This window comes from Mus musculus, chromosome 11 (genome assembly GCF_000001635.26).
Source record: "Mus musculus strain C57BL/6J chromosome 11, GRCm38.p6 C57BL/6J".
NCBI classification, from domain to species: domain Eukaryota; kingdom Metazoa; phylum Chordata; class Mammalia; order Rodentia; family Muridae; genus Mus; species Mus musculus.
Genome location: NC_000077.6, coordinates 33,269,612 through 33,287,740, shown reverse-complemented (window position 1 = coordinate 33,287,740; position 18,129 = coordinate 33,269,612). Strand labels below are relative to the sequence as shown.

Below are 18,129 nucleotides of genomic sequence, written 5' to 3'. Positions count from 1 at the left end.
TTTAAAGAATAATTTTTTCTTATATCTTTTTATTAGTTAAATGCATTTTATACATCAAACATTAATGATATTGAGTATTTTGAGAATCAAATAATACATAAAAATTATTCAACTTTTATATTCATATCCTTTCATACCCTAAAATTATCACTAATGAATATTTAATACTATCCATAACTGAGGATCCTATATCTAATGTTGAACACTAAATTGTTTCAAAACATACAAAATATTCTTTGGGAGTTAAGCATAGTAAAAAGGCATGAAATGTTAAAAATGAATCATTAAGAAATATATTCGAAAGCCCTTCTATGATACCACCTAACATAGTGAGAGAGTATTTAAAAGGCATTCTATATCTGTGTACATTGTCTAACAATCAGTTTACTTAAAAAAGATCATCAGTGTTTCTAGGAGAGAAACTATTTTATCAGTAAGTATATTTTAAAACTTTCAAAATAGCAAAAATTATATGAAGTTAAACATTAAGAAGATGCTAATTTCAAGCACAGTGAGAAAAATTATCAATAATATTTCCATGATGGTTATATAATACTTTCATATTTTCAACTGTTAATATTAAAAAACCAAATAATTGTTTTAAGATATATTTCATTGTAATGTCTCCCTTTTCATTACTGATTTTATTAATTTGGATACTGTCTCTTTGCCCTCTGGTTAGTCTGGCTAAGGTTTTATCTATCCTGTTTATTTTCTCAAAGAACCAGCTCCTGGTTTTGTTGATTCTTTGTATAGTTTTTTGTTTTTGTTTTTGTTTTTATTTGGTTGATTTCAGCCCTGAATTTGATTATTTCCTGCCACCTGCTCCTCTTGGGTGTATTTGCTTCTTTTTGTTCTACAGGTTTTAGGTATACTGTCAAGCTGCTAATGTAAGCTCTCTCCAGTTTCTTTTTGGAGGCACTCAGAGCTATGAGTTTCCTCTTACCACTGCTTTCATTGTATCCCATAAGTTTTGGTATGATGTGTCTTCATTTTAATTAAATTCTAAAAAGTCTTTAATTTTTTTTCTTTATTTCTTCCTTGACCAAGTTATCATTGAGTAGAGCATTGTTCAGCTTCCATGTGTGTGTGTGTGTGGGTGGGTGTGTGTGTGTGTGTGTGTGTGTGTGTGTGTGCTTTCCACTGTTTTTGTTGGTATTTAAGACCAGCCTTAGTCCGTGGTGATCTGATAGGGTGCCTAGGATTATTTCAGTCTTCTTGTATCTGTTGAGGCCTGTTTTGTGACTAATTATATGGTCAGTTTTGGAGAAGGTACTGTGAGGTGATGAGGAGAAGGTATATTCTTTTGCTTTTGGATGAAATGTTCTATAAATATGTTAGATCCATTTGGTTTAAAACTTCTGTTAGTTTCACTGTATCTCTGTTTAGTTTCTGTTTCCATGATCTGTCCATTGATGAGAATGGGGTGTTGACATATTATTGTGTGGGGTGTGATGTGTGCTTTGAGTGTTAGTAAAGTTTCTTTTATGAATCTGGCTGCCCTTTCATTTGGAGCATAGATGTTCAGAGTTGACAGTTCATCTTGGTAGATTTTTTGCCTTTAACCAGTATGAAGTGTCCTTTCTTATCTTTTTTGATAACGTTTGGTTGAAAGTTGATTTTATTCAATACTAGAATGGCTACTCCACCTTGTTTCCTGGGACCATTTGCTTGGAAAATTGTTTTCCAACCTTTTACTCTGAGGTAGTGTCTGCCTTTGTCATAGAGGTGTGTTTCCTGTATGCAGCAAAATGTTAGATCCTGTTTATGTATCCAGTCTGTTAGTCTATGCCTTTTGGGGGGAATTAAGTCCCTTGATGTTAAGAGATATTAAGGAAAAGTGATTATTACTTCCTGTTATTTGTGTTGTTAGAGGTGGAATTATGTTTGTGTGGCTATCTTCTTTTGGGTTTGTTGAAGAATTACTTTCTTGCTTTTTCTAGAGTGTAGTTTCCCTACTTGTGTTGGTGTTTCCATCTATTATCCTTTGTAAGACTAGATTTATATAAAGGTACTGTGTAAATTTGATTTTGTCATGGAATATTTTGTTTTCTCTGTCTATAGTAATTGAGAGATTTTGCTGGGTATAGTAGACTGGGGGCTGCATTTGTGTTCATCTTCTGGCTTTCATTGAGAGATTTTGCTGGGTATAGTAGACTGGGGGCTGCATTTGTGTTCATCTTCTAGCTTTCATAGTCTCTGGTGAGAAGTCTGGTATGATTCTGAAAGGTCTGCCTTTATATGTTACTTGACTTTTTTCCCTTACTACTTTTAATATTCTTTCTTTGTTTACCTACATTTGGTGTTTTGATTATTATGTGTCAGGAGGAATTTCTTTTCTGGTCGAGTCTATTTGGAGTTCTGTAGGCTTCTTGTATGTTCATGGGCAACTCTTTAGGTTGGGGAAGTTTTCTTCTGTAATTTTGTTGAAGATATTTACTGGCCCTTTAAATTTGTGAATCTTTGCTCTCTTCTATACCTATTATTCTTAGGTTTAGTCTTCTCATTGTGTCCTCGAATTCCTAGATGTTTGGGGTTAGGAGCTTTTTGCTCTTTTGCGTTTTCTTTGACTGTTGTGTCAATGTTTTCTATGGTATCTTCTGCACCTGAGATGCTCTCTTCTATCTCTTGTATCCTGTCGGAGATGCTTACATCTATGACTCCTGATCCCTTTCCTAGGTTTTCTAACTCCAGGGTTGTCTCCCTTTGTGATTTCTTTATTGTTTCTAGTTCCATTTTTAGATCTTGGATGGTTTTGTTCATTTCCTTTGCCTGTTTGATTGTGTTTTCCTGTAATTCTTTAAGGGATTTTTGTGTTTCCTCTTTAAGGGCTTCTAGCTATTTACCTGTGTCCTCCTGTATTTCTTTTCTTTCTTTCTTTTTTTTATTAGATATTTTCTTCATTTACATTTCAAATGTTATCCCCAAAGTCCCCTATACCCTCTCCCACTCTGCTCCCCAACACACCCACTCCCGCTTCCTGGCCCTGGCATTCCCCTGTACTGGGGCATATGATCTTTAAGGGAGTTATTTATGTCCTTCTTAAAGTCCTCTGTCACCATCACAAGAAGCGATTTTAGATCTGAATCTTGCTTTTCCAGAGTGATGGTGTATCCAGGACTTGCAGTTGTGGGGGAACTGGGTTCTGATGATCCCAAGTAACTTTGGTTTCTGTTGCTTATATTCTTATGCTTGTCTCCTGCTATCTGATTATCTCTAATGCTACCTACCTTCTGACTGGAGCCTGTCCTTCCTGTTATCCTGGTTATGTCAGAACTCCTCAGAATTCAGCTGTCTCTGGGATCCTGTGATTCTGGCATCCTTCGATCCTGAGATCCTGGGTGTATCTGAGCTCCTGGGAGTCAAGCTGCCTCTGGGACCCTGAGATCCTGGTCTGACCAAGCTCCTGGGATCCTGGGATCCTGGGTGTGTTAGTGCGCCTGGGGGTGGAGCTTCTTCGGGTGTCTTGGGACTAGCTGTGGAGTTCGCACCCAAGGTCTGCTTAGGGCACTGGCCCAGACAGGGAGGAACCCATGCCACTGGTCAGGCAGAGTTCCTGGGTGCCCAAGTCTTGCTGGTCCCAGTTACTTCTGGTATTGGGACACATGTTGTGTCCTCCTCGCCTCTGATCCTATGATCCTCAAGAATAATTGGTACTGAATGAAATTCTTATAAATGAAATTGCTAGACATGCTGATACTTGGTTTCTTTATCTGCAGAAATAAGAGTAAATTTTGCTATATTTCTTAGGTCTCAGCGTTTGAATTTTGATGTATCCTCTCCTAATGGAATTCTTCTCTTCAGAGAAGCCAGCAAAATGATTTGCACCTACGGTAAATACCTTTCCCACACTGGTCTCTGCAGCATAACTTAGCAACTTCTGGAAGGAAAGACATTAAAGTTTTGTTCATTTGAACCTTCATGTTTATATGGATTGATGCAGTGGATGATAGTGCAGAAAGCAGGACCCTTTCCTGAGCAGCTTCAGGCAAGAGAGGGAGGGACATCCTGGCCAATCTGATATAATTTTGGGTGGATAAAATTGGTATGTCTGTAGTAAAGAATACGGAGGAATAGTCTTAAGTTACAGTATATTCAGAATTGTCATATTTTATCAAGGAGTTTCTGGTCTTGGGTCTATGAATGCTCAGACAGCTTTGTTGGGAAATACCCTCACAAAAGGCAGGAAAAGTTTTATTGCAAGGTATGTTTGGGTTCTGTACCCCTAGAAGCAGTGTTCCCAAGTCAAGATTGTTCTAATGGCTCATAGTTAAAATTTTTATAATTTATTTGACAGTTTATGCCTAGGAATTACCATTATGCCTAACACTTGCCAGTTAAGACAACTTTATTAATAACATTATCTGAGTTATAAGCATTTGTTTCTTTTGTTATTTAGTAATTTCATACATGTATATGTATTGTAGTTAGTCTCTTTCCCAGAGCCTCTTTGTTTCCCTGATAACCCCTTCCTTATGGTTCTCTTACCGATATTTGTTTTTGTTCTGCTTCATGTCCTGTAGAATCTGTGTGATGCTGGGTTTGGAACCAAGCTTCAGAGCTTGACAGGCCCACTGGTGGGGACAAACTGGACACTGCCTCTCTGCTCCCAGATCCAGTCAGTTTTCAATAGGCTGCAACAAGAGGCAGGGTTCCATAAGCCCCTTCCACATCCATCCGTGGTCATGAGGATGGAGCAGACACAAACCCTCTAGTCTAGTTTAGCATGAGGTGACTGAGGCCAGTTTTGAGCAAGGTTCCTATGTGGTACATTTGTTGTAAGTGTTGTCTTGCATCCCATCTTCTTTTCCTTTGGAGTTTTGTGTGTTTGATTTTTGTATTTCATCAGTAGCCGCCTCTGAAGTGTACTTCATCTCAGAAAGCTATTGATGTTCATCTGCCCTGAGTACGAGAGATGAATTTTACAGAGTGCTGTCAGGCTTCCTTTTGTAGTTCTGTATGAGTGTGTGCATGTGGAAGCACCTATAGCTTTTAAAACATGAAAGCGTATTTTAAAGTACATAAAATAGGCATTTTAACTATTCTTAATTGTATTTCACAGCACAGTCTGGTATTCTGAGCTATCTCTTTTGTAAGCTTCCATTAAAAATGCTTCTTTTTAATTGTACATTTGAATTTGAGCTTGCAGTCCTACGTGAGTGAACAGTAACGAAAGAAACTGTCTATTAGGGCAGCACACTACACTCTCATTTTGCCTTGTACCAATGGCTACATTTTAATGTGTATTTTGCTTTCATGTGTATATGTGCACCATGTGCATACCTACTGTCTGAGGAGGTCAGAAGAGGGCATCAGATCTCCTGGAGCTGCAGTTATAACCAGTTATGAGCTGGGACAAAAGTCCTCTAAGAAGGTAGTAACACACTTATGCACTGGACCATTACTCTAGCCTTTTTCCCCTCAAAGGAACAGCAATTATCACTGTGAAGCAATATACATAGGCATTACTTGGTAACTGGCAGGGCTTGCATGATGGAAAGGTTGGGCTCCCTCTCCCGGATGCTTTGGAGCTTACTAACTGCTGCAATGGGTTCCTGAAAGTAGTCACCTCAGCCCTTCCTCTTTGGTGCAGCTGGCTTTTCATTGTAGAATGCAGCTCTGGCTAGTGACACCAAGAGGAGGCCTACATACACTGTCAATCCTATAATCTTAAAAGCTCTCTAGTGTCCAACACAGTAGTCAGGCACAGGAGAAGGCATTGCCGTAAAACATGAGAAACATAACAGTGTGAAGATTGCATTGGAGGAGGAGAAGAGAGGAAAGGCAGGAAGCCTTGAAAGCACGCAAGTTGACGTAGGTCTCACATAGCCCAGGCTGGCTTCACTGCCTTCACGTGTGGAGACTTGAGCTTCTTCCTTCTCCTGCCTCCACTCCCAAGTAATGAGATTATATCCGAGTATTGCTGAACAGACATTCAGGAATGGACTTTGTTGCTTAGAAGAAAGGCTAGAAGATTAGAGTCAGGATCTGCTCCTCAACTTAGAATAATAATTTAGGTAGTTTCTGGTTTTAGCGGCCGTTGTGTGCTTCCTCCTGTATGAAGTCATTTGTCATATATTCCACTAGCAATACCTCAGGGCAGGTATTGCTAGTTCATGACCTTGGTTAAGTTGCTTCAGTTTCTTCTTAAATGGAAAGAATAATACATAGTTTATGAGGTGGTTATAAAGAATTCACTCATACTGTCCTGAAAGGCCTTAGACCAATTAGCCAGACCAGCTATTTGTGATTACTGTAACCAGAAATTGACATTGAAGTTGTTGGCACGAAGAAGCTTACCAGGTATTAGATAGCTAGCGGTTGGTGGGATTGGAAGTCAGTGTGACTGTAGGCGGTAACTTCTCCATATCCCTTTACTGCTCCTTAAGAAGAATTAGGACGTTTATGACAAGCTCTTGTGTTTTGGTGATTTTTGTCCCAAAGCTTGAGAGAAACCAAAGTACAAGTGGGAAACTATCCTTCAACTGTGTTACTACTGGCTTTAACACGTGCATTTCACATGACCTCATAGAAGACTCTCCCTGTCTCTGTGGATCCCATCCTGGCTTCCACCAGCCTTCTGGGGCCTGGCATGCTTTTTTTACCATGCTTTTCCTCTGGAGAGTCTTGAATGCTCGTTGGAGGGAGATTGTGTTGGAACCCGTTGGAGGGCTGCCATCTAGGAATCTGGAAGATGAAAGAGTTAACAGTAGAGACTGAGCAGAGCTTGAAATTCTTCTTTGGGTTATCCAAGGTGAAGGACAAGGCCTCGTAAAGGACCAGCATATCCTACAGTCCCTCTGTCCCCATCCCCACTGAGCTTCCCTTTGCTCCCCTCTCCTAGACAGTGCTTGGAGTCAGGGGAGGGGTGGACCTAGAGAAGCTCACTTCTTAATGCATCTGATTTACTGCGTATTTTGAAGACTATCTCTTCTTCACTGCTCTGTGAGACTGGCAGAAAAATAATACTTTTGATATGCTGTTTTATTTATCTACATTCTGTCATGATATACTTTGATGTAAGTTTTTAATTTTGCTTCAGCTCTCAGCTGCTCTTGCCGTTACAGCTCAGGGTCAGCACTGAGGTTAGCCACAGTAGCACAAAACAATTTCCTGTTTGTACAGCCCAGGTAACATTTGGATGAGGATTAAATTTTACCACATTTTCTACTAGCCCTAGCCTATTATTTCTAATGAGTTTTAAATTGCTTCAAGAACATGTATTTCAAAACTTAGTGCAATGATCCTTCAGCCTGAGCAACTTAATAAAAGAAAGTTCTTCTCTAAATTTTTGGTTAAAATGTTGCATGCAGTGTAATAAATGTTATTACTCTGGAAACCTACTTCTCAGTTTTAAGAAGTGGATGTTTTTATGCTCAATTTCCATTTGTTTAATCTTTTCTTCCCATTGCCTCTGGGCCCTGGTATCTTCAGTGGCGTGTATTGGTTGAAGAGTGCACAGAGGGAGAAAAGCTGCTCGTTTTCACAAGGCTGGCTGACGTGGGGTCGCTTGTATTTTTTCCTTTTGTAATGGACTTTAGAAAGCTTAGGCTGTAACAATTTAAATTTTAAAAATAGCTGGAGCAAAATACGATTATTCCATTTACCTCTTGGGCTGAGAGATGGCTCTGCAGAGGGCCAGGGTTTCATTCCCACACTTACATGGCCACTCTAATTGGCCTGTAAGTTCAATCCCAGGTAATCCAGTCAACTATTCTGGCCTCCAGAGGCACCAGACACACGGGGTGCAGAAACGTACACCAGCAGTCAAAACACTCATACGCATGCATAGATAGATGGATAGACAGACAGACAGAATCTCAAATTTTTATTAAAGAATAAAGAATTTACATTTTTGAAGCAACATGTGCTTCTTTAACACTCATAAATTGAGTTTGTACAGTTTTTTGTTTTGTTTTTAAAGATTTATTTATTTATTTTATGTATGTGATTACACTGTAGCTGTACAGATGGTTGTGAGCCTTCATGTGGTCTGGCCGGCCCTTCTCACTCCGGTCAGCAGCGCTTGCCCAGTCCCTGCTTGCTCTGGTCCAAAGATTCATTTGTTATTATGCATGAGTACACTGTAGCTGACTTCAGATGCACCAGAAAAGGGCATCAGATCTCATTACAGATGGTTGTGAGCCACCATGTGGTTGCTGGGATTTGAACTCGGGACCTTTAGAAGAGCAGTCAGTGCTCTTACCCACTGAGCCATCTTGCCATCCCACTTGTAAAGTTTTATACAAACCATTGGTACTCCTTATGACACAGCTAACAAACTAATGGTTTATTCACTGAGTTTTACAGAGCCCCAGGAGTCTGTGAAAGTCCCACAGAAGTTCTCTAGGGAAAAAAAAAAGAAGGGGGAAGAGGAGGCCTAGCTGACTACATAGTTGCAGTATTTGTTTGTGAAGGGTATCTCCCATTAAGAAAAATTCCTGGAATGCCACATTAGGAGTAGAAGCTTTGGTCATATATTTATATGAAGATGATAACAGGACAATAGATGAAGACTGCAGAGGTCCTGAAACACTTAGAGGTCTTGTAAGATGCCAACAGGAAATAATAGTTGTAAGAAACACACAGTCCAGGGCCATGGGCGTGGTCTGGGCATTATGGTTGACATGCAGTTGGTAAAGGTTCCGGAAGTCTTGTGGAGGCAATAAAATGATTATCCCTCGAAGACCCCAACATTCGTAACAGCTAATTTATCAAGAGAAAGTCCTTAAAGTCTACTCCATGGTGTCTCAGAAACTACAGGGGTTAGACTAAACCTCCTTTGCACAAGAACACTAATGACTTCTTTCATCATGTGGCAAATGTTTGCTGAGCATGTGCTGTGTGATGCTGGAACTTATAAGGGGTGAAAAGATAAACACAGAAAAAGCAGATTCTTCCCTAAGACAGCTTGAGACCAGCAGGATGTTTAGATGGATGACTAATGAAGAATCCACTGAGCTCATGCTATGACTATGCTTCACGGTGCCCAAGAAACCTGAAAGAGATTTCTCATTCAAACTCCAAGGGCAGAGCAGACACATTTCTTTTGAAGGGATAAGAAATGGTCCCTGTGAGTGGCACAGGCACGCACAGTCCCCTTAGCACCATTGTCTACCTCTGGCCTTGCCCCTATATCCAAAGGAGCCTTGCAGGACCCAAGAGCATCTTGCCTCCACATGGAAACCTTCAGGGGCCCCAAAACTAGCCAGCTTGGAGCCCTGCCCCACCACCTATCCTAGTTGGCTCCACCTGTCACCCCAGCTGCTCTGTCTGTGACAGTCTGCAGAGACAGAAACTTAGCATAACTGTCCTCTAAGAGGCTCTACCCAGAAGCTAATGGACAGAGATGCAGAGACTCACACCCAAACATTAGATGGAGCTTCTTACAGAATAGTTGGGAAGAAGACTGAGGAACCCAATGAGGACAGAGTCAGCTAACCTGGATCCTTGGAAGCCTTCAGAGACTGAATTCACCAACCAAAGAGGGTTCACAGGCTGGACCTATGGCCCCTGCACATATGTAACAGATGAGCAGCTTGGTATCCATGCAGGTCCCCCATATAACTGCAACAGGGGATGTACCTGAGCCTGTTGCCTGCCTGCCTGTAGATCCTGTTCCTGATCCCCTAAATGGACAGCTTTGTCTGGCCTCAGTGGGAAAGGATGTGCCTAGTCCTTCAGTGATTTCAAGTGGGAGTGGGAGGGACCAACACCCCAAAGGGGGCTCCCCCTTCTCAAAAGAGAAGGAGGGATGGGGGTACGTGAGGGGATACTGGGAGGAGAGGAGGGGCTGATTTGAGTTGTAAGAAGAAAGAATGAAAAAGAAATTTTGTCTCTGTAACGCCTTTCATGGGTATTTTGTTCCCTATTCTAAGGAGGAATGAAATATGACCCGTTGGTCTTCCCACTTCTTGATTTTCTTGTGTTTTGCAAATTGTATCTTGGGTATTCTAAGTTTCTAGGCTAATATCCACTTATCAGTGAGTGCATATCTAATGACTTATTTTGTGATTGGGTTACCTCACTAAGGATGATATCCTCCAGATGCATCCATTTGCCCAAGAATTTCATAAATTCATTGTTTTTAATAGCTGAGCAGTACTCCATTGTGTAAATGTACCACATTTTCTGTATTCATTCCTTTGTTGAGGGACATCTGGGTTCTTTCCAGCTTCTGGCTATTATAAATAAGGCTGCTATGAACATAGTGGAGCATGTGTTCTTTACCAGTTGTAACATCTTCTGGGTATATGCCCAGGAGAGGTATTGCTGGTTATCTATAAGATGGAACACAGGGCCCCCAATGGAGAAGCTAGAGAAAGCATACAAGGAGCTGAAGGGGTTTGCAACCCTATAGAAGGAACAACAATATGAACTAGTCAGTACTCCCAGAGCTCGTGTCTCTAGCTGCATATTTAGCAGAATATGGCCTAGTCAGCCATCAGTGGGAAGAGAGGCCCGTTGGTCTTGCAAACTTTATATGCCCCAGTACAGGGGAATGCCAGGGCCAAGAAGTGGGAGTGGGTGGGTAGGGGAGCAGGGCGGGGGGAGGGGGGAGGGAACTTTCAGGATAGCATTTGAAATATATATATAAAGAAAATACCCAATTAAAAGAAGAAGAAAAAAGAAAGAGAGAAAGAAAAAAAAGAAGGAAGGAAGAAAAGAGAGAAAAGAGGAATGAGAGAAAAAAAGGAATGGAAGGAAGGGACCCCATGGAACTAGAGAGATGGCTCAGGGGTTAAGAGCACATGCTGTTCTTCCAGAAAACCAAAATTGGGTTCCCACCACCCACATGGAGAAGTTCACAACTACCTGTAACCCAAGGTCAGGGAGTTCAGCACCCTCTTCTGGCCTCCACAGGCATGGGGCACTCATGTCATATATACAGACAGACAGACACATTTTTTTGTTCAAGAATATGTGAGCAGACTCTCTGCTCCTCCCTGTTCCAGAGACAACTGCATCTTCTTGTGCAGTGCCAGTCTCATGCCTTAGACAAAATGGTGAAGGTCGGTGTGAACGGATTTGGCCATATTGGGCACCTGGTTACCAGGGCTGTCGTCTGCTCTCCACTTGGCAAAGTGGAGATTGTTGCCATCAGTGACCCCTTCATTGACCTTCATACATGGTCTACATGTTCCAGTGTGACTCCACCCATGGCAAATTCAACAGCTGAGAGTCAAGGCTGAGAATGGGAAGCTTGTCATCAACGGGAAGCCCACCACCATCTTCCAGGAGAGAGATCCTACTAACATCAAATGAAGTGGTGCTGGTGCTGAGTATGTCCTGGAGTCTACTGGCATCTTCACCATCATGAAGAAGGCTGGGGTCCACTTGAAGGGTGGAGCCAAAAGGGTCATCATATCTGACCCTTCTGCTGATGTCCCCATGTTTGTGATGGGTATGAACCATGAGAAATATGACAACTCACTCAAGATTGTCAGCAATGCATGCTGCACCATCAGCTGCCTAGCCCCCCTGGCCAAGGTCATCCCTGACAACTTTGGCATCGTGGAAAGGCTCATGACCACAGTCCATGCCATCATTGCCACACAGAAGACTGTTGATGGCCCCTCTAGAAAGCTGTGGTGTGTTGGCCATGGGGCTGCCCAGAACATCATCCCTGCATCCACTAGTGCTGCCAAGGCTGTGGGCAAGGTCATCCCAGAGCTGAATAGGAAGCTCACTGGCATGGCCTTCCATGTTCCTGCCCCCAGTGTATCCGTTGTGGATCTGACATGTTGCCTGGAGAAACCTGCCCAGTATGAAGACATCAAAAAGGTATTGAAGCAGGCATCTGAGGGCCCACTGAAGGGCATCCTACAACTTCAACAGCAACTCCCACTCTTCCACCTTTGATATTGGGGCTGGCATTGCTCTCAATGACAACTTTGTCAAGCTCATTTCCTGATATGACAATGAATATGGCTACAGCAACAGGGTGATGGACCTCATGGCCTACATGGCCTACAAGGAGTAAGAAACCCTGGACCATCCACCTAAGCAAGGACACTGAGAGCAAGAGAGAGGCCCTCAGTTGCTGAGGAGTCCCTATCCCAACTCGGTCCCCAACACTGAGCATCTCCCTTACAATTTCCATCCAGACCCCCATAATAACAGGAGGGGCCTAAGAAGCCCTCCCTACTCTCTTGAATACATACCATCAATAAAGTTCGCTGCACCCCTCACAAAAATAATACGTGGGCAACACAAATTGGACTTGATGAACAGGAGGGAAAAGGACACAATATTGGATCTGGAGAGAATCTAAGAAAGAGATGGCTATGATAAAAAGGCATTGTGTGAAACTTTCACCAAACTAATAAAAAGTTTAAAGAACCCCTTTTATTAAATAAGAGAAATAGACTGCCAAGCAATGGTGGTGCACACCTTTAATCCCAGAGCTTGGGAGGCAAAGACAGGAAGTTCTCTGAAAGTTCGAGGCCAGCCTTGCCTACAGAGCAAGTTCCAGGATAGACTGGACTATACAGGGAAACCCTGCCTCAAAAAACAAAGGGAAGGGGGAGTGATACAGAACAAGAAAACTCCAATTTGCAAAATTGCTAGAGTCCTAAGTAAAAGTCACAGTTCTGAGAAGTGGTGGAGCACTGGTTAGATCTTGAAGCTAAATAGAGTCGAGTAGTTGAATGAACAGTGTGTGGAAAGAACATAAATCAAAGAAATTTAGCAAAGCAGCAAGAGAGAGGGAGTTGCTGCTCACTCGGCTGGAGAAACATTGACCAAGTCCAAGTACAGATGCTTTATGGGCATGTGACATGTGACTATGGAGTCTGGAAGGCAGTTCCAGGCTAGAGAAGGATCTGTGAGTTGTGGATTCTTGAGCAGTTTAAAGTTACAAAACTCAGGTGGAGGCAATAGACGGGAATATAAACATAGAAACCTTAGATTTAAACCCTAGTATAGGAGGTAAAAGGGGCGGGGGGATGTCAGGGAGGAATCTGCATAGAAGAGTGCTTGCAACCAGCACTGATGTGAGAGAAATAAGACTGGTAGGACTGAAAGAAGAGAAAGCCAAAGCTTGTTAGTAAGAATGGGAGGAGAAATGGAGATAGTTTTCCAGTGTTACTTCTTTTTTGAGGAGTCTTGTTGCAAAAGGAGCAAATCTTGCAACAGCCAGGGAGGTTTTATGTTGTTCCCCCTTTTGAAATGGAAGAAGTCTTAAGAGTGTTTTATTCTGATGATAATGATCTAATAGCAAAAGGGAAATGATTGCTGCAGAGAAAGAGGAAGCATTTGTTACTTCAGCCTTATGCACAAAGAGCTTCAGCTGATGGAATTGGCTGAGGGACTCACTTGCTGAGGCAGCCTGCCATGTGGGTTCGGGGCCAGAAGAAGGAGACAACCACCAAACCCAGACACTGTTGCACTATTGCATACTCCAGAAAGATGTTGCTGACAGGACCCTGACATAGCTCTCTCTTGTGAGGCTATGCCAGTGCCTGGCAAGTGCAGAAGTGGATGCTCACAGTCATCTATTGGATGGAACACAGGGCCCCCCCAATGGAGGAGCTAGAGAAAGTACCCAAGGAGCTAAAGGGGTCTGCAACCCTATAGGTAGAACAACATTATGAACTAACCAGTACCCCAAAGCTCATGTCTCTAGCTGCATATGTAGCAGAAGATGGCCTAGTCGGCCATCATTGGGAAGAGAGGCCCCTTGGTCTTGCAAACTTTATATGCCCCAGTACAGGGGAATGCCAGGGCCTAGAAGTGGGAGTGGGTGGGTAGGGGAGCAGGGCGGGGCAGGGGGGATAGGGGGCTTTGGGGATAGCATTTGAAATGTAAATGAAGAAAATATCTAATTAAAAAAAAGGATAAGGATGGTAGGGAAGTGTAGAATTTGGGACGTGTTCATTCCTACAAGATTCCTAGCAATCTTCTGTAAACACTCTACTAATTTTACAGTCCTAACAATTTGCTTAATTTTTCTATAGATTTATCAATGCTGTGTTCATCACTTGTAATTTGAAAGGGAAAAACTGTATTCCAGTCCAGTCTTCACTGTTTATTTTTACTACAGACCACTTCTGTCTGGGCACGTTGGATGGTCTATAGAGGCAAGAGTGGATTCTGTGACCTGAGCCCTGGAAGTAAGCAGCTGTCTTTCACAGTTGCTCTGCTCCATCGTTTTGATGCAGTCTCTCATACACTGTTCAGCCAAGCCACTAAGAAAGGCTTCAGCTTGTGCTCTACTAAATATCAACTTTGTTACAAAGTTTTAGAAAGAGGAAGAAGAAAATATGAATCAATGTGATAGGTATTTTTCTAAGTCAGGATGCAAGGTTATCCATACTGGTATAAGATGATAGTGTGAGATATCTTACCCCTTGCATCTTCCTTCCCTCCACTGCCACTATCCCCCCAACGGCATAGAGAACTAGTAGGATGTGCACAGACAGCTCACTTGAGCTGATTGTGTATGAAGGGCCAGAGAGCAGGCAAATGGTAGAATATTGGCTTTACCATGAATTATGTAATGGAAGGGATTAGAGGGAAGTGACATTTTCTGTATTGTACATAGCTAGCTTTACCTGCTCGTTTCCAGACCACAGTTCTTCCATAGGCTTAGACTAGAGAACAGGTGAACAGGTGTGATGTCATGCTGCATGTTTATTGGATACTTACTATTGGTAAGCCTTCACATATGCTGTCTTCTGTACTCCACGTAAGAGCCTTGGGTATTATTATCTTCATTTTATTGATAAGGAAACAGGTACTTATAGAGATTAGTAACATTCCCAGATTACAAAAGAGTAAGTTGGGTGAGCTAGCCATTCAGCTCTCTTCTCCTGAGCCCTATATAGCTTTGACATCTGCCATATCCAGGCCCAGTGTTAGGGAGAGAGGCTTTGCCCCTACTGCTAATTATGGCAGATGTAGTCAACAAAACAGGGTGTTGATTTGGTTCTGGGCTTGGAAAGTCTCATTTCCTTTGGTGCTGCTGCAGTAATAGAATAGAAGCAACTCTTACCGGCTTGAGTGGCTGCCAGCCTAATGGGGCCAATTGCTTCCCACTACAGTGCTGTGGGACAGATCTCGCTCTTAGATTGGAACTGTACAGACTTGAGGTACAACAAGCAAAACAAAACATATCTAAGAGACTCAGAAGAGTCTTTCTAGTAATGTGAATCTAATTACTAGACTTTAAGCCTTTTGAAGGCACAGTCTCAATTTTGGAACATATTACTGAGTAATCTATGCTGGAGAGAGATAGGCTGGACTGAAAACAGTAATGCCTGAACCAAGCCTTCCTTTCCATGGTCTTTGGTAGCAACCATCGAATGCTGGGACACTTGAGTAACGCAAGATAGTTTCCTAATCAGACATATTAGTCATGATTTTTAAAGACCATAATAGTGAACTAAGGAATCAGTTCAGACATGTCTGCCACAGTTCGAAAGGCAAGTGTGCCAACATTGCCACATTAGCATAGCAGAAAAGATTAGGCTCCTGAATCTCACTGTGGGTGATAGATGATCTAGTCCGTTACATTCAGAACTGTCGAGTCACAGTCTAAGCTGAGGGAGAGGAGAGCAGGGGAAGGAAGGCTTCACAAGACAGCCCCCGCTGGCTGTGAAGGGACACTTGCTCTTTACCTCTCCCTTGAGGATAGCAGTATAAACTAAGCCTTCACCCTTCTTTTCTTTGTCTCTGGCCCCCAACAAACACAAGATGTGTGAGAGCCTTGTTGCCTCCAGAATTTTACCCTAGCTCTTTCTTTTGTCTATCTGCAGTGTGTTCTTCTTCAGAAGGAAGGGTGGGGATAGGACCTTGATTTATATTTATTTGAGACAAGGCGGTATAGCCTACTTTTTTAGACCCAAGTTTTTGTACTTTATCCAGAACACATCACATCTTCTGAAGCCACCTGAGAACTGTAATTGGCCTTTCAAACATAAGCTGTTCCCACAAGTCTTTCCTATTGTCCTCTGTCTAGACAGAGCTTGTCTCGTCTATGGTCACAGCAGCAGTGTTGCAGAGTGAGTGATGATTCTCTGCACACCATCGCAATGAACTCCTCAGCGCAGAGGTTGATTGTGTTCAGTTGCTTACCCTAGCACTTCACAAATAGTACCTGTTAAACAAATGCGGTCATATTGCATTCTGTATTTGTGGATCTATAGTATCTGTCTCTAAGGTGAGTTAGAAGAAGGTCAAGAAAGGGTACAAGATGTGCTACTAAGTTCCAAGATAGACTTCTGCTTTCCAGACAAAACTTTTTTTCTCAGAATTAGAGGCAAAAGCCACATAGACGTCTGAGACCACAAGAGAAGTGGCAGTGCTTTAGTAATAGATCAAAGGGGACTCTCTGGACTAGTTCTATTTCATGCTCCACTAGGAAAATGGTCCTTTTTAATCTCTAAGTACACATGTGGTTATCATGATATACCACAATATATCAAGTGGGAGCAGGTAGGGTACTTGCCTAGAATGCTCAAAGTCCCAGTATGATCCCCAACATCTCATAAACTGGATGTGGAGATGCAGGCCTGTGCTCTTCTAGAGTCAGAAGAGTTAGAAATTAAAGAAAATGAAGAGGAACATGTGATGTTCTTAAATCGCAGAAATTTTAGGTACTATGTCTTGTACGCCCATGTTTGGGATGATGAGTAAGTAGGTTCAAGGGAAGAGTTGAAGGTTGGGGCTCAAGGGACCACTGGCTAGCCCTCTTGAAGTAATGACGTGTATGAACATGTTGGACCATCAAAGGAGTCTAAACATTGGGCACATCAAGAAGCAGGAGCAGGATCTAAAATGATGAGGTGTGAGGAGAAACTGATGTGTGGTATAGAATGCTGTTGTTGGTGTGTGGTATGGAAGGCTGTCGGTGTGTGCTAAGGGAAGCTGTTGGTGGTATGGTATAGATGGTGTGGTAAATGCCTGCCTCTTGCCAGGCGTTTAGTTGCAGGCTTGAGATCATTAGCAGAATTGGTGGTTCTGAGCAAGAAACAGGAAGAAAAAGAGCGGTCCAAGCCTAGCAGTCATTTTTCACCATGGCTCGTTTCAGCATGTTCAGAAAGCCTTGCAGATGCTTCCCTTCCACCTCCGCCAGCTCCCAGATGGCCTTTGGGGCCGCTTCTGCCTCCGGCCAGGCCAGGTGGTGGGCGCTCGGAAGCTTTTCTTCTTCAGTCAAGTCGGCACAGACTAAACTCTACTACACCTCTAGAGTTTAGAAAGCTAACTTAATTTCGTATTAAAAGCAACACTCACTTTAATAGTAAAAAGAGCTAAGAAAGAGTATGCCTATTGCTTAAGCTATACACTTTCAGAACACATTTCAGGTACAGAAACTATTGATTATAAGTGCTAAGTGCTACTAAAATGTTAAAGTGATTATATAGCCAGTTCCTTGTCTTGTTATTGGTCAGCATATGTATTTATTCGTCGAGGTTCTCTAAAGGAACGGAACTGCAGCATGTGATGGCACACACCTGGAAGGCAGAGACAGGTGGTCTGAGTTCAAGACCAGCCTATTTGTTAGGCTGAGTTCAACAACAACCAAGTTCCAGGACAGCTGTTGCTATATAGAGAGGTCCCCTTTCAAAAACAAACAGAAGACTGAACATAGGGCTGCACACTTTACTCCCAGCACACAAGAGGCAGAGGCAGGCAGATAGATCTCTGTGAGTTTGAGGCCATCCTAGTCTATGTAGTGAGTTCCAGGACAGGACTACATAGAGAAATCTTGTAAATGAATGAATGAATAAATAAATAAGTAAATAAATAAAAATTAAATAAATGAAAATTAAAGATAAGGGAACAGAATTGATAGAATAATGTAAATGAAAAGGGGAGTTTATTAGAATGTCTTACAGGCTGCAGTCCAGATAGCCCAACAATGAGTATCTCTCAATGGGTAGATTAAGATTCTGGTATTTGATGACCTAGTCGGCCATCACTGGAAAGAGAGGCCCATTGGTCAGGCAAACGTTATATGCCCCAGTACAGGGGAACGCCAGGGCCAAAAAATGGGAGTGGGTGGGTAGGGGAGGGGGGGGTGCTTTTGGGATAGCAGTGGAAATGTAATTGAAGAAAATACGTAATAAAAAAAAAGAATTAAAAAAAAAGATTCTGGTATTTGTTCAGTTAAGTCTACGAGCCTAC

At 42.3% G+C, this 18,129-nt stretch overlaps 1 protein-coding gene and 1 pseudogene across 8 annotated transcripts in view; both read left to right on the top strand.

Annotated features, from left to right (window-relative positions):
* Nucleotides 1–18,129, top strand: part of Ranbp17 (RAN binding protein 17) — a 301,991-nt gene that overhangs the window by 226,044 nt on the left and 57,818 nt on the right. For all 8 annotated transcript variants that reach the window (NR_110973.2, XR_003949486.1, NM_023146.3 and 5 more), the window contains one exon: nt 3,751–3,833. Coding sequence is in view for 6 of the 8 variants with exons in the window: in NM_023146.3 (NP_075635.1) it covers nt 3,751–3,833 (83 nt within the window). In the remaining 2 variants the exon portion in view is untranslated. The remainder of the gene's footprint in view (nt 1–3,750; nt 3,834–18,129) is intronic.
* Nucleotides 10,987–12,187, top strand: Gm12117 (predicted gene 12117; annotated as a pseudogene).